This window comes from Pteropus alecto, unplaced genomic scaffold, assembly GCF_000325575.1.
Source record: "Pteropus alecto unplaced genomic scaffold, ASM32557v1 scaffold146, whole genome shotgun sequence".
NCBI lineage: Eukaryota > Metazoa > Chordata > Mammalia > Chiroptera > Pteropodidae > Pteropus > Pteropus alecto.
The window spans coordinates 6,275,116-6,291,796 of record NW_006442107.1 but is presented as its reverse complement, the minus strand read 5'-3'; the positions used below and the strand labels follow the sequence as shown (position 1 = coordinate 6,291,796).

At 36.2% G+C, this 16,681-nt stretch overlaps 1 protein-coding gene and 1 pseudogene across 2 annotated transcripts; both read left to right on the top strand.

Moving 5' to 3' along the window:
• The first annotated feature begins 543 nt into the window (after positions 1-543).
• On the top strand, positions 544-14,158 carry HAUS1 (HAUS augmin like complex subunit 1). Of its 2 annotated transcripts, none has more exons than XM_006919937.3 (9): positions 544-637; positions 1,124-1,298; positions 9,125-9,260; positions 10,359-10,493; positions 11,336-11,459; positions 11,857-11,922; positions 12,728-12,799; positions 13,032-13,079; positions 14,047-14,158. In XM_006919937.3, exons 1-9 carry the CDS (start codon positions 593-595, stop codon positions 14,095-14,097), a joined length of 852 nt encoding a protein of 283 aa, XP_006919999.1. In that variant the 5' UTR covers positions 544-592; the 3' UTR covers positions 14,098-14,158. The 2 variants fall into 2 exon arrangements, with proteins under 2 accessions (XP_006919999.1, XP_024894455.1); XM_025038687.1 differs by lacking the exon at positions 14,047-14,158 and adding an exon at positions 13,308-13,986.
• A 140-nt stretch (positions 14,159-14,298) lies between these two features.
• On the top strand, positions 14,299-16,206 carry LOC102897372 (annotated as a pseudogene).
• The last annotated feature ends 475 nt before the right edge of the window (positions 16,207-16,681 follow it).

Here is a 16,681-nt window from a genome sequence, read left to right as displayed (position 1 = left end):
AGAGAACTTTAGGGAAGGCAAGGAATGAATAGAAGAATGGCTGAGTGGCAGTGACAGTGCCAGCAGTTGGATGCTTTCAACCATTTTAAAAGTCTCCAGCATATTTAGTTCTTTGGTGGCGGAAACTAACAGATAAGATTAAGATTTCTGCAGTTAATATTTCCAGGGTTAAATAAAATTTTAAGTTCATGCTCTCGGTGTGGAAGAAACACAAACATCTGCTATCCAAAAAACAAGTTTCAAGTATTTTTTTAAGGCAAGTGATTCAAGTGAGATATAAAAATAGAAAGAAAATACATAGAAAGAAAATAGAAAGAAAACACGGCCTGGTTCTCGTCCTGTAGATTATACCACGGAGGGCGGAGGGAGAGGCGAAGCAGTAAACGAGAAGAGGTTTGGGGTGCTGGAAAGCCAGGAGAGGTTTGGGGTGCTAGAGCCTTACAGCTGCTTGTCTAAGCGCTCAGCAGCCTGGAGTCTCAGTAAAAACTACAACTCCCGGAAATCCCGGGCCCTGAGGGGGCGGGACCAACGGCGTGTGGGCGGGGCCTGCAAAGAGAGTCGGGCACTTCTCCCGCGAGGCGCTTCTCGAGAAATGGCGGGAGAGGTGGCTATGGAAGCGCAGGAGAAAGAGGCGCAGGTGATGGGGGCGGGAGCGGGACTTTGCGGTCTCCTAGAACCGGGTCTTTGACACGCCCGCCTCGCTGGCTGGTCTCCTGGGTGCGCCACGATTACTGTTTTCCTCACACTACTATGCTGGTCCATCTTTAGTGCCGCCTTCACGATCTGCGAGTCCCCCTCTGCTTAGAACGACTTGGGAAGGGCGTTTCCCTACCTTCCCCGGCCTTTCTTTGCTTGGAGTCGGATTGGGAGAGGTGTTGTGGAACCCCTTGCTACAAAATCCCTCCCCAAATACTGAAGCGGTACTGCTGACCCCAACCCCACCATTCAGCCGAGCCTCACCGTTCACTTTTTATTTCCTAACATCTGGTATCTGTCTCTTCAATGACAAGTTAGGATGTGAAGTCGGAAGCCAGAAGATTCACAGAAAGATTCGTTTGCTTCTCATCACTTTGTCGTATTTGCTTCGTGCCATTACAATATTTGTCTTCCTGTCAATGATTAGGTTGCTGCATGGCTGAAAAAAATATTTGGAGATCACCCCATTCCACAATACGAGGTGAATCCACGGACCACAGAGATTTTACATCACCTTTCAGAACGCAACAGAGTCCGGGACAGGGACGTCCACCTGGTAATAGAGGACTTGAAACAGAAAGCAAGTGAATATGAATCAGAAGGTGAGATTAATTACACAGTTTTGAATGAGATAATAACTAGAGGTAGCCAAATTTTATAACACTAAAATGTACAAGATTAATTTCGTGTAGAGTACTTATTGGTTTTGCTTTTTTATTTTACCCAGATTCGTCTTGATATCTTGTAGTAACTTAAAATATAAATTTCATTATAGTATGTATTTTATTGGTACTCAGGTAGCAAAACAGTAAACCTTGAAACATGAGTCTAAACTTACTAGCTTGATATAAAAGGTATCTGTGATGTTTCACTTCTGTATCTTTTTGGTCTGCTTCCAGTTCCCATGCTTTAGTTAAAATGAGCCATTGGGACACCTAGGGTGGCAGCTATGAACTGTGAGACTTGAACAAATAGCTCCATTGCTTTGTATTCATGGGACTGCATTAAAATTTTCTGATGTGCATATGTAGTTTGAAAAAGTTCATTTAAGACATCTGTCATTTTTATAATACAAACCACAAAAAAAAGATTTATAAAAATCTTTTTATAAGTGGGAATATACAAAAGAGAAGGGAAGTAAGACCTATATTTGCTCTCTATTTAACCATATGTATCACATACAACATTTTGAATGTAGTGTAATTTATATTTAATTCTTCTGTATACATGCTTTGTTCTCATTTCCTTTAAAAATTACAATACAGTAAAACTGACTTTTTGTTTTGGTGTACTGTTTTAACACATACAAATTCTGAAATCTACTTCCACAATCAGGATGCAGAACAGTTCTGTCACTCCCTAAAACTCCTCCTGTGATGCTCCTTTCTAGTCATACTCTTCAGTGCTTTTAAAATTGTTTTACTTTTAAATGATTTTATTTTTGTAGTTATTAAAATGTAGTATGGAAGAAGAAGCTTTGAGTCCAGAAAAATCTTATTTTCTAAGAGCTTTTTGTCTGTAATACTCTATAAGTAGGAAAAAAAAATCTAAGGATTTTCAAAATAAGATTATTTATGTCTGCCCTTAGGTGCCTTTTAGGATGACGTGTTAATTAGCAAATGTTTTTATTAATGTATACAAATTTTGACACAATTTTCCATATTTAAATATCTAGAACAATCCTACTTCCATTGATATTTGTTAACGCTGCATGTCATGGACTAACCATTAGACCTCTTTTCTAAGTTTTTCCTTCTTTGGACAGTGAAAGTATCCAGCAGAAAATAGAATTTGTGGGACCCTATAACAAGTATAGATTCATGTATACTATTAGGGAGGTTTTGCTTCCTCCATTTGTAACTCTAAATTCTAAGTAGTGATACCATAAAGTCATTTGGACTTAAATGACTTTTGAGCTCAAAATCATTTTTTAGATACAGTTTTCATTTCTGCAAAGTACAGTTCTTTGCAGTACATGAGGTTGGAACATTTTCAAAATATTTTCAGGAATTGGGAAAGGATGTAAAATTTTTGTATGAAGACTGTTTAATCATGACCAATACAGATGAAACTACTGAAACCATTCTTCATGTTGCCAGTTCTTCAGTTGAGGAGGAAAATGAAAAGATATTGCCCCAGCTCGAACCTCCAATAAAAAGTTGTATAGATGTGACAAGAAAGGGAATCCTTATCTTCGTGATCTTAGAGGGAAAGCATTCAGTCTTCACCATTAAGTATGTTGTTAGCTGTGGGTTTTTTCTAGATGTCCTTTATCAACTTAGGAAAGTTCCCCTCTCTTCCTAACTTGTTGAGTGCCTTTATCATGAAAGCGTGTTAGATTTCATCAAATGCTTTTTCTAGTTGAGATAATTGGGTGACTTGTTTTTATTCTATTGTTATGATGTATTACATTAATTGACATTCAGATGTTGAATCAGTGTTTTTTATTTTTTCCAGCTTTATTGAAGTATAATAGACAATTAGTTACTCATATTTACATTGTACAATTCAATGAGTTTTTATTAATTATAGTTGGCATACAATAATATACCAGTTTCAGTAGTATAGCATAGTGATCAGAGATCCACATAACAAAGTGATCACCCCACTAAATCTAGTACCCCTCTTCCCCCTTACATATTTGTTATAACATTGTTAACTATTTTCCTTATGCTACACTTTATATTTCCATGTCTATTTTGTAACTATCTATTTGTACTTCATAATCCCTTTGCCCTTTTTTGCCATCCCCCAAACCCTCTCCCATCTAGTAGCCCTCAAATTATTTTCTTTATCTATGAGTTTCTGTTGTTGTTGTTTATTTTGTTCTTTAGATTCCATATGTATGTGAAATCATGTGATATTTGTCTTTATCTGATTTATTTCATTCAGCTCAATACCATTTAGGTCCATCAAGGCAATATCTTTTTCCATCCCCTTCCTTTTAGTCTGTGAATGTCTTTTAATCTGAAGTGAGTCTTTTATAGACAACATATGTAGGGGTCTTGTTTTCTTATCCATTTAGCCACTCTTTCTTTTGGTTGGAGCACTTAATTCTTTTCCATTTGAGGTACTTGTTCATAAGAATGTACTTATTACCATTCTTTATTCATGTTTTTGATACATGTTTTTTCTTCTTAAAGATAAAGTCCCTCCAACTGATAAATTCCTTTAGCTTATTTTTGTCAGGGAAGCTCTTTATCTTTCAACTCTAAATGAAGACTTTGCTGGGTAAAGTATTCTTGGTTGTAGATCCTGGGTTTTCATCACGTTGAATATTTTTTGCCAAGCCCTTCTGTCTTGCATAGTTTCTTTTGAGAAATCAGCTACCAGTCTTAACGGGAGCTCCCTTGTATTTAACTATATGCTTTTCTCTTGCTGCTTTTAAGATTCTCTCTTTGTATTTAACCTTTGGCATTTTAATTATGATGTGCCATGGTGTAGGCCTCTTTGGGTTCATCTTTTTTGGTATTCTCTAAGCTTCCTGGGGTTGTATGTTTATTTCCTTCACCAGCTTAGGGAAATTTTCTATCATTATTTCTTCAAATAGCTCATATCTTGTTTTCCTTCTGGTATGCCGATGAGACAGATATTTTTACATTTAATAGTGTCCCACAGTCTCCTAAAATTATTTTTATAGTCTTTGCTTCTTTTTTCTTGCCATTCTAATTGAGTGTCCTTGGCTTCCCCATCCTCTACATCAGTGGTTTGATCCTCTTCTTCCTCCACTCTATTGATTCCTTCTAACATGCTCTTCATCTCAGATAATGTGCTCTTCATTTCTGACTGGTTCCCTTTTATAATTTTCATGTTCATTTTTATGTTTTTTATCTCTTTATTAAAGTTCTCACTGAATTCATCTACACTTCCCACTAAATTCATTGAGCAACTTTATAACCAGTGTTTTGAACTCCGCATCAATTGCTTGATTTCATTATTCCTGGATCTCTGTTCCATTCTCTCATATGGTTTCTGCTTTTTTATCTTCCCATTTTGACTGCTTTTCTATGTCTGTTTTTATGTACTAACCAAAGCTCTTAAGTCTCCCGGTCTTATTAGCGTGGCTTTGTATAGTAGGTGTCCAGTGGCACAGTCCTCTTGAGAGAGGTTCAGCTGCAGGCCAAGTTTAGCCCCAGCCTATGCCCGTCCGCGGCCATCTGTTAAGGTTCATCAAGCAATCCACAGATGCTGTGCTTACAGTTGCCTCAAGAGGCCACACCAGAAACCGCAGTTAGCTGCCACTAATGTGAGTCTAGGCTCTGCTCAGCAAGGAGCACTGGACTGTCACTAAGGCCACAACTGGATGTGGCTTGGGTAGGACCGCAAGTTGGGGGAGGTGGAGTTTCAGGGAATCCTCTGGGCAAAGCAACCTCTCTTATCCAGTTCAATGATGATGTCTCACTGTGGCAGTACTGAGTCAGCACACTGGGGTAAGGGGAGGGCTCAGCAGAGGAACAATGGATACCACCAGCACTTCTGCTCCAGAGAGAGGCTCGCCTCTGGCTCTCACTCAGACAACTCAGTGTCCCCCTGTAAGTCACTGGTGCCCTTCCACCCCCACCCCCAGCAGGGACACGGCCCCTTTAGGAGGCATCTCAGCTTCTGGCTGCTGCTGCAGTAGCCTCTGTCCCACTCAGCCACTGGGGACCAGGCAGCCTTAAGTCTTCACCCACTCCTACCTTCTACCATTGTAGGGTGATTTCTTATTTTTCTCCCTAGTTGTAGTGCTTTTGTTCATCTAGATCCCAGGTGACTTTGCTTGCTGTTTGCTCCATGTTTCTGTCACAACTTCGATTTGGTCACAAGAGTGATGAACAAAGCCTCTGTCACCTATGCCATTTTTTTCCCGAATCAATGTTTATTTTAAAGATAAATCCACATCCTCATGTTGTATAACTTTTTTATAGGTTGCTGGATTCAGTTTGCTACTATTTTGTGAATTTTTGAATTCATATTTATAAGAGATATTGGTCCATAGTTTTCTTTCCTTGTTATGTCTTTGTTTAGTTTAACTATCAAGATAATACTGACCTCATTGAAAGAGTTGAGAAGTTTTCCCTGCATTCTATATTTGGAAGAGTTGTCAAGAATTGGTATTAATTCTTCTTTATATATTTGATAGAATTCAGTGGTAAAGCCATCTGGGCCTGAGTTTTCTTTGAGTACTAATTCAGTCTCTTCACTTGTTATCGATCTATTCAGATTATCTATTTGTTCTTGAGTTAATTTCAGTAGTTTGTGTCCTTTTTGGAATTTGTCCATTTCGTCTAAGTTATCTAAATTGTTCTGTACAATTGTTCATAGTATTGCTTTATAATGCTTTTTATTATTTCGTTTCTGATTCTAGTAATTTGAATCTCTCTTTTCTTAATCTAGGTGAAGGTTTTTCAATTTTGTTTATATCAAAGAACAAGCTTTTGGTTTCATTGCTTTTTCTCTGTTGTTTTTTATTCTCAATTTCATTAATTTTCATTCTAATCTTTATTACTTCCTTCCTTTGGCTTAGTTTTAGTTTAGTCTGCTCTTTTCTCAGTGTTTTATAGTGGAATATTAGGCTATTGATTTGTGATCTTTTGTTCTTAATACAAGAATTACAACTATAAATTTCCCTCTGAGCACTGCTTTTGACACATCCCATAATTTTTGGTATGTTGTGTTTTCATTTTAATTCATCTTAAAGTATTTTCTAATTTCCTGATTTCTTCTTGACACATTGGTTATTAGGAATGTATTGTTTAATTCCACATATTTATATATAAGTTTTTTCCTAATTTCTAATTTCATTCCATTGTGATAGGAGAATACTTTGTATTATTTTGATCCTTTTAAATTTATTGAGGTTTGTTTTATGGTTTAACATAAAGCTATTTCCTGGAGAAAGTTCCATATCCACTTGAGAAGAATGTATATTCTGATGTTGTTTTGGAGTGTTTTTAGAGTGTCTGTTAGATTAGTTGGTTATACTGTTATTCAGGTATTCTGTTTCCTTATCGACTTTTCTACCTCGTCCATTTTTACCCGGATGTAACTCCATCATAAACTGAGGAGCATCTGTACTTGAGTATGTCCACAGCCACGCTGGGATGACAGTAGTTTTGGTAAGACTGTCTTCCTCTCTTTCATTGACCACACCTAACTGTAAAATTTTACTAATTGATAGCTAATTATTGTTTTCAACAATGCCTTGGGGACATATATTACTCTACAAGCTAATCCAATCTAATTCTAGCATCATTAAAAGAGTAGTTTCTGAGATTAGTGTTTGATATTTGTCCTGACCCAACAATGGCTCCTCCTAGATTTCTTTTCTGGTTCTTCCATGCAAACTAGGTGGCCTACAATTTAACCTATATCTTGACTGTCCTCCCAGTTGCCTTTTACTACAACTTTCGCTGTTCTTGTGGGTGTCCTTAGACTTGAACTTCTTCAGACTCTGTTGCCAATTAACTCAGTTCCTTTGGGAAGGTAACTGGAGCTGTTTTATGGCTTGCTTCTCCTCCAGACAAAAATCTCTGAGCCAGGGCTCTGGGGCAGGGAGTAGAGACGATGGCAAGGTTTTTCTCTGAGTGACACTCTCAATATAGATGCTAAGTGCTTGGGAGAGAGGGAGTACAGCAGCATTAGGTCCTCTTGGCTTTCCTTTCCTGGTATGGAACTACCACCTTATGAGCTGGTCCAAGGGCCATCGAGGCCCAGTATTCTCAGTGTGCCTCACCCAAGGTAGAGCTTTCATTCCAAAAGCAGTGGCTGGGTAGAGGAAGAGAGCCCACACCTCTTGACCACATTCGCCTAGGACTTCATCTTAGCAACAGAGAGCTGGTGGCAGGATGAGAAACATTGAAGTCCTTTTCCTCTTGTCAAGGAAGAGTCCTCTATCTGGGAGCCGGGGGCAGAGGGAGCCTTGTGATCTCGACTGCAATAATTGAGTTGAGTTTCTGTCTCACTGAGCTGGGAGGGAGGAGGAGAGAGTAGTCTTGGTTCAAATACCGCACTCTTACTGTCAATGAATTTTCATAGATTTTATTGAATAGATGTTTCTTTATTTCCTGTTTGTCTAGAGCTTCAAATTGTGGTGTTTTGTTTCATTTTACAATTTTCACCAGTTTTGCTGGAGAGCAGGTCCACAGAGCTCCTCGTGCTATTAGGCTGGAAGTCAAACTCTTGGTCATTTGATTTTTCACAAGGGTGACAAGATAATTCAGTGGAGGAAAGAATAGTCTTTTCAATGAATAGTGCTGGGATAATTGGATATCCACATATAAAAGAATGAAGCAGGACTCTGCCTCACACCATACATAAGGATTAACTCAAAATGAATGAAAAAAAAAGAACATCGTTAAGTAAATGAAAAGACAACCCACAGAATGGGAGACAGTATTTGCAAATCATATATCTGATAAGGGACTTGTACTTACAACATATAAAGAACTCTTGCATCTCGATAATAAAAACATAAATAACCCAATTAAAAATGGGTAAAGGATATGAATAAACATTTCTCCCAAGAAGATACCCAAATGGCCAGTAAGCATGTCATCATTAGCCATTAGGACAATACAAATCAAAACTACAACTCTACTTCACACCTACAAGAAGGGCTATCATCAAAAAGACAGATATTCAGGTCTTAAGTTATCATTTCATTGATCATTATTCAGTTCTACAAATGGTCACTAAACAACAAAAAAAGACAAATAATAACAACTGTTGGTGAAGATGTGGAGAAGTTGGAACCTGTACACTACCGGTGAACATGTGAAATCATACAGTCACTTTTGAAAACAGTCTCACAATTCCTCAAACAGTTAAATACAGAGTTACCACAAGACCAGTAGTTCCACTCCTAGATATATCCCCGAGAGAAATGAAAGCATATATGCATATCAAACCCTATACACGAATGTTTACAGCAACATTTTTCACAATAGCCAAAATGTAGAAGCAACCTAAATGTCCATCAATAGATGAATGGATAAATAAAATGGAGATAGATCTATCCAATGGAATAACATTCAGCCATAAAAGGTAATGAAGTACTGATGTCTGCTACAGCATGGGTTAACCTTGAAACCATTATGCTAAATAAGAGAATCCAGTCACAAAGGACCACGTATTGTACGATACCATTTATATGAAATGTCCATAACAGGCAAATGAATAGAGACAGAATGTAGATTAGTGGTTGCTAGGGCTTCTTGGATTGGGGAATCAGAAAAAGATGACTAAAGATTATGGGGTTTCTTTTTGGGGTGATGAAAATGTTCTAAAATTGATTGCATTGATTGGTGCATCTCTCTGAATATACTAAAAGCCATTGAATTACATACTTTAGGGAGGGTGGATTGTATGATATGTGAAAGATTTCAATTAAGCTATTAAAAATTAAAATAAACATCTTAGTCATTATAGAACTCTCATATCTTTTCAGCCAAGCATCTTCAAGACCTTCTCATGGAGAGCGTGAATTTTTCGCCTGCCAATCTCTCTAGCACTGGTTCTAACTATCTGAATGCTTTGGCTGACAGTGCGGTGGCCCTCGAAACAAAGGATACCTCACTAGCTAGGTAATTCTTGTGACAGATTTAATTTCTGCAATCATATGCTATAAAGTCTTGACCTCAAGACTTTTTCTCAGGGTAATTCTGTGTAGGAAATTAATAGTAAATGCCAAAGCACTGAATTTAATTAACTATCATTGCTAGTGAGTATTTATAATTACTTCAGAAAAACTTAGTATTGGGTAAATTTTAGTGGGTTTTTTTTTTCCCCCCTAGGATTAGGTTTGTGAAGCTTGGTTCTCATGTATATTTGGAAAGGGAGAAGGTATCACTTACATTGTTCCCTATAAGAATACAATAAGAAAAGCAGTAGACTAAATCATCCGGTTAAGCATAGTGACTTTTGGTTGTGTCCCTACAATATTGGGTAGAGTAGGTTAAGGACCTTTATTCTTTGTGACAAGCATTTCACTTGCATAATAACATTATTCTTCCATAACCCTAGGAGGAAAGTTCTTAACTAACCCTCTTTTTTATAATTATAAGAGTTGAGATTCAAACCCAATCTGAATCTAAAGTTCATATGACTATCACTGGTGGCCCTATCTTAACTAGGATTACCACTACAACTTATAATCAGAGAACTGTACAGTGTTCTGCTTCATTGCCAATATAAGGGCTTGGAATTTATATTTATATCTGGATATATCTATATGTCTATATAGATATATATATAGGTAATATATATATAGATATATATAGATATATATATGCTCAAGAGTAGTGTTTCAGGTATAAGAACACGTAGGCTGTATAGCAGCAGACATCTAGACTTAAGTCAGTTCAGCAGACACCAAATACCAGTTATATGCTAGGCAATATATATTTATATATTTATATATACAAGGTACTGGGGAAGCAGGGATGAATAGGATAATAACTCCAGGATGGGAGCAAATCATATTTGAGTTTTGAAGGACAAATGGAAATTTACCAGCTGAAGAAGGGCTTTCCAGGAATGGGAACAGCATGTACAGAGTGCATAGAGGTATGAAACAGGGTGGTTATGGAAGAATCTACATAGAGTTAAAGTTAGTTAGAAGTGAAGAATAATTGTTATTATTATCCTTAATGTCCATTTATGTGACCAGATTCTTTTTTTAGTTTTATCCCTGCAGTGAATGATTTGACCTCTGATCTTTTTCGTACCAAATCCAAAAATGAAGAAATCAAGCTCGAATTGGCAAAACTGGAAAAAAATCTAACTGCAACTTTAGTATTAGAAAAATGTCTACGAGAGTAAGTAATTGAGTTGCAAATGGTAACAATTTTTATTATAAAGGCAGTAATAGGACATTGTTGGATTTAGTTTCTAAATCAATAGTTATGATTAAAACAACATTTAAAAATGAGTCCCTAAAATGTTTTTTAAGTAGAAAATGACATAGGTGGAGGTGGTGGGGGGGGGGAGTCGGGTACTAACTTTCAATTTTTATACAAATTCTTACCTTTATTCCTCTTTTTTACAAATAACCTGGGTTTTATAATTTTCAAAATGTATGTGAATTTTATTTTTCTTACTTATAAATTACAGTGTAACTTAAAGTACATTATATCTTGTTGCCCTTTCTTACTAGAGCTCTGGCATCTTTCTCGATCCTCTGGACCTCCTTTAGGCCCCTATTGCCCTAGAGATTAGATGCTGTGGATCAGGAGTATGTATATACACAAGTAATTTGTTGGCGTATAAATTTATTCAACAAATACTGAGTATGTATGTGCAAGGCACTGTGTCACATCACATTTAAGAGAGAGGCCTTTAGGATCTCCGTAATTCAAATTGGCTTTAGGATATATTAAATTACCTTTTTGAGCAGCAGATTTACTTTTTCCAGGAATAATTGGCATAGATTAATCTTAAAATTATTCAATATTCTTTGAGAAAAATCCCACGTAGCAACATGGAGGGGAAGATGACCTGGGAGCTAGTCTAGGATATAAATTTGTGGTAGAAAATCAAGCAAGTGTGTTTGTTGTCTACTCTTGGCTAATCTAGAGTTGAATCCAAAAAGTAGTAGCGTTTCTTTTTGATAATAATTTCACTGAGGAGAAGAAAATGTTTTCAACTTTACTTTTTAAAGGGATCTCAAGAAGGCAGAGTTGCATCTGTCTACAGAAAGGGCCAAAGTTGACAACCGTCTTCAGAATATGGACTTCCTAAAAGCCAAGTCAGAAGAGTTCAGATGTGGGATCAGAGCTGCAGAGGTACATGTGAAGAACCAAATATAGTTAGCTCTCTTCAGACTTCTTTTTGACCTTCATCTTCACAACTAGACAGCATTAGTATTCCCTTTTTACAGATAGAGGAGCTACAGAGAAGACAGGTAACTTGCCCAAGGTTAAGTAGCTGCTTAGCAGCCAGTACAGCTTTAAACGCAGACAGCCAGACTCTGAAGCCCAGGCTCTGAAGCACTGCACCTTCTTTTCACAAACCCGTGACTACGGAAACAATTCGTGTGCAATGTAAAAGTGCTTAGATGCATGTGTTGCTTTTCATCTGAGATTTGTAGCATCTCTTTACTGGGTTATATGTTGAAAATATTTCATGATGGTCACTTTGAAAATAATCTTCTTAACTGAACCCCCTTTTGTGTAATTGTAGGAGAAACTTTCAGCCAGAGGCATGGATACGTCTCTGTCTCATCAGTCACTAGTAGCACTTTCAGAGGTGAGCTTATTTTAACCCAATTTAACTTTCTTTAAAATCTGCTTTTTCATTGCTTTTTATAGAGCTTTATTCACTATTGACCTGATTCTTTTCTCTTTATTCCTGTACCATATGTTCACCAGTATTGATAACTTTATTCCTTGTTAGCTGTATATATCCCCACATTTGTTTGGTTTCTTTTATTTATTACTATATGCTAGAAACTCTTTACTAGTCAGTTATACAATATTGATTTATTTATTCAATTTATTGAGGGACTATGTACTAACCATCTAGGTCTTTCTCTTTCGGTGTTCAGTAATAACGCAGGCCCCCAAACTCCTGTAGAGTGCATTTCTGGGTTTTTAGGTTATATAAGGGTTATATTTGTTTTGGTGATTATATAAGGGTTACGTCTGTTTTGGTGAGAGAAGAAGTAATAGGGGGTTTTGTTTTATTATTAAGGCTTTTTTTTTGTACTTTGATTTTTGAAATCTAAAGTTCACAATTCACAAATATGTATTTGAGACTCTAGTTATTCTCTTACATTTCAATTCCTCTTAATCACATTATTTTGTATTCCTAGACAACACATTTAAATCTTATCCGTAATAAATGGGAGTTTAACTTTCCCATTTTAAGTATCTTAAAAGGATTGATTCCATTGGAAGTGAGTTTGGCTATTTATCTTCGAAGCTCTTTATTTGATATGTTATTTAAAATATCCTAATGTTAATGCTTTGCTGTGTTTTATTTCAGAAATGGTCACTATTTAGTTGCATTGTGAATAACTCTATTACTCTGTAACTGTTTTTTTCACTCCCAGAAATTGGCAGAACTAAAACGACAGACTATACCTTTGAAGAAAAAATTGGAGTCTTATTTAGATTTAATGCCGGTAATTATTTTTATGAATTAAAAAATAAGTCATCTCCTCCAGCCTTCCCTACGGGCACTGAATGATCGTGAAAGTAGTAAGTCCATGCTTAAGGATTTAAAATCTAAGCTGAATTTCATGGGGTATACTCCCTGTAAGGTTTTTTGCCTTTTGAAAAGGATTGTTGCATTTTTTCACTTTGAGTCCTAATTGAAACAATATAACCTTTCTTTATTTTGTTTTTCTTTAAAAGAATCCATCTCTTGCTCAGGTGAAAATTGAAGAAGCAAAGCGAGAATTAGTAAGTACCTTTTTTTTTTTCAGGTTTTAAAAAAAGAAATAAAATAAATGTCGATATAGCTCAAGCTCCCTTCATCCTTCTTATCTTCCTCCTTAGAGGTAAACCATAGTCCCAAAGACTCTGTGTATCGTTCCTGTGCATCTTTTAATAGTTTCTTGACATGTGTGTATATATATTTTCCATAAAAAATAGATAGTTGTCTTTTATGTCTTTTAAATTTTTGTTTAGATTTTCCTGAGTGAGAAGGGAGAGGGTTGTGAGACATAGAATATTCTAGGCAAAAGGAATTAGCAGATGCACAGGAGCTGAAAAATAAAGGTAAGCTTCGGCAGGTAATGAGGTCCAGCTGCCTAGGAGTATGCAATGGAAGATAGGACTAAAGAAAGTCAATTGGTTTATGATGTAGAGGGCCTTTAAGACAAAGAGAAGGGAGTGTGTAGGGAGCTACTGAAAGTTCCTGTGTGTTTCCTTGTTTTTTAAGCCAAAGAGAACTGTGGTCAAAGCTATGCTTTCTGATCATGTCAGTTCTTTAGGAAGATGATTCTGTAATGAGTGTACAGGGTGGATTGGAGGAAGGATAAAGAAAATTGGCGAAACCAGTTGACCTATGTAAGCCAGGTAAGAAGTGATGAGAACAGTGGCCATGAAAATGGAAGAGAGGTGATCTGAGAGGTGTAACGGGAGTACATTGTTTAAGGAGTAAAGGGCATACAAATCTAGTCATGTACCATTACACTAATTCATTTTTTTAAACTGTTTTTCCTTCTTTAGATGTTTATTAGAATCAAGAGTCTGAAAACCCTTAGGGTTTGGGAAAAGGGAGACATATAGCAGCAAGGGAATATTTAATATTTGTAATGTTTTTTTTTTAATTTCTTTTTTGCTTATTTTAAATAACAGTAGAAGTGAGAGCACCTGTTTTATGTCCTTCTTTATAGCATTTCAGATTATTTCTTTCTTCTTCTAGGATACCATTGAAGCTGAACTTACAAAAAAAGTAGATATGATGGAACTGTGACCAGAGCCAAATAAACTTTGTCTTCCCTAACAGAGTAAATTAAATAGGACTTTAAAGAATTGTTTCCTGTTGGCATTTCTTAATAATTTAATTTCTGTGTTCTTAGATGAGATAATGTCATTATTGATAGGGTAGTGGTTTCTGGTTGTGTGTTTCATTTTTATGCCGAAATACATAGTTTTCATATTTAAAAATGTTAGTTTTCTATATTGCTGGTGGTTAAGTGTCCTTCAGGAGTTCTGTTATGACAGTTGTCATGCAGTCACTTGTTAAAAGGAAAGGTTCTATAACTCCAGTTATGTTACATTTCTCCTACTCTTCCTTGTTCAAGGGTCTGCTGTCATTCTTTCTGATCAGCTCACCTGTCTACTTCCAAATGTTAATATATGCAGGAATAGTTTATGGAAAAGATGACCTTTTAAATCAGTAGTAGAGAGAGAACGGTGGCAGCAGCCGTGCCTCTGGCAGCTCTAGACAGAGTGCAGGAGTCACTATGATCCTTCAGAGGCTCTTCAGATTCTCCTCTACCATTCAGTCTGCAATTTCAGTCCATTTGAGGAGGAATATTGCTGTTAAAGCAGTGGCATTTAGTAAAGAACTTGATCCTGTACAGAATCTCTTTGTGGACAAGATTAGAGAATACAGAACTAAGTGACAGTCGTCTGGAGGACCTGTGATACTGGCCCAGAATATTAGCAAGAGTTTGGGAGGAAGCTTTTTAAGCTTAAGCAAATGTATGATAAAGCAGACATAAATGTGATTCCTGACTTCAAATTTGAAGACCCCAAATTTGAAGTCACTGTAAAACCCCAGTCCTGAAGACATAATGTAAAATTTATCTGGTAATTTGTTCTAGATAAGTTGTTCAACTGATCAGAAGTATCAGAATAAAATGTAAGGAGGTCCTTACATTTCACAACTGTCAAAAAAAAAAATCAGTAGTAGAGAGATGGATAATTCAACACATGGTGTTAAATCCAGACCACACACCTTATGTCAGGATAGTTTCAAAGGATCAAAGATTTAAATATTTAATTTAAAAAAAAGATAATACAAGAAATCAGGGAGGAATTTTAATGTTTTGATTTTTAAATAATTATAGTCAGAAACGTATCATCAAAATCCAGAAACCATAAATGACATGATTGAAACATTTGAAAATTTTGAAATATTAAAAATTCCTGCATGGTACAATATTTTATAAGTAAAAAAGGAAATTTTTCACTGTGTATATTTTTATACTTCAAAAAATTTTATACCATGTGATTAAGAAGCAGGCATTTTTTTAAAGAATATCTAAATGACCTTAAAAATTTCCCTCCTCTTGGGGGTGGGGAATAAAAATATAAAATGTTAAAAAAAAATTTCCCTCTCCATTTCCACAAATACGTGGTTAAATATAATACAAAATACAAAAGACATTATTTCCTTTTTTTGAAACTGTCTGTTCTTTAACCATTTAGATATTGCAGTTTGGTCTTTTTCTTAATTTATAGGAGGTCCTTACATATTAGCTAAATTAATCTTTTGTGATTTGAGTTACAAATATTTTTCTAGGTTTGTCATTTGTCTTTTGACTTAATTGCAGGGCTTTTGGTAAGGCAGCTTGGTAGATTTCTTGTGGAAATGACCACAATAATTCCTCCCATCTTTATGCACTCACCATTTGCAGCTTGACTCTGCCACTTCTCTCATCAAGAGATGGAGTCTCTACCTCCACCTCTTGTATCTGGTGTGGCCCTATGATTTGTTTCAGCCAGTGAGACAATAGCAAATGTGACAAAAGCAGAGGATTAAAACCTTGTGCATTGAAACTTGCCCTTTCTTACTGCTCTGGAATTCTGAGACCATCATGTGAAGAAGCCTAGGCAAGTCTACTGGAGGATGAGAAACTATATGGAGCAGAGACAAGTAATTGCAGCTGAGCCTTGCCCCCACCCCAAGACCAATCAGGCTGCCTACTGCCAGATATGTAAAGGAGGACTTCTTGGACCATCCAGCCCCAGCTGAGTCACCAGCAGACTTCAGAGATAAATCAAGCCTAGGCCAGGATTGCATAGAGTTAAACTGTAGAATTATAAGAAATAATAAACAGTTATTTGAAGCTTATTTTAAGTTTTGGACTAGTTATTATCTGCAGTAGCTAACTGATAAAAAGTAACTTTAGAAATTAATGTTCAAGGAAAAATGTAAGAAATATACAAAATAAGAAAAAAGAAACATGAGACCAGCAGAATTTTATAAAACAGTAATTATATTAAATGTAAGTGAGAAGGTGTTTTAGTTAAAAGACAAAGATTGAAATATTATGTTTTTAAAAAACTTGCAAGTATATAGTGTACATGAGAGAAATATCTTAAAAGTAAGGATGGATGGACCCACGATCATGGTAGATAGATTACATACTTCTCTCAGTAATTGATAGAACAGGCAGAAAAGAATCAGCAGGTATACAGAATATTTAAATGCGACAATTAACAAACTTGGTCTAATGGATATATTAAAAAATCCTATACCAGATTGCCATAGGATACATATTTTTTCCCAAGGGCATTCAGAACATTTATAAAAATTGTCCAAATAG

What these genes read in the sequence shown, in the direction of transcription:
- HAUS1 (XM_006919937.3), top strand. Translation starts at nt 593, where the DNA reads ATGGCGGGAGAGGTGGCTATGGAAGCGCAGGAGAAAGAGGCGCAG. An exon ending in CTTATTTAGATTTAATGCCG is followed by an intron (nt 12,800 to 13,031) that starts GTAATTATTTTT and finishes TTTCTTTAAAAG; the next exon opens with AATCCATCTCTTGCTCAGGT. An exon ending in AAGAAGCAAAGCGAGAATTA is followed by an intron (nt 13,080 to 14,046) that starts GTAAGTACCTTT and finishes TTCTTCTTCTAG; the next exon opens with GATACCATTGAAGCTGAACT.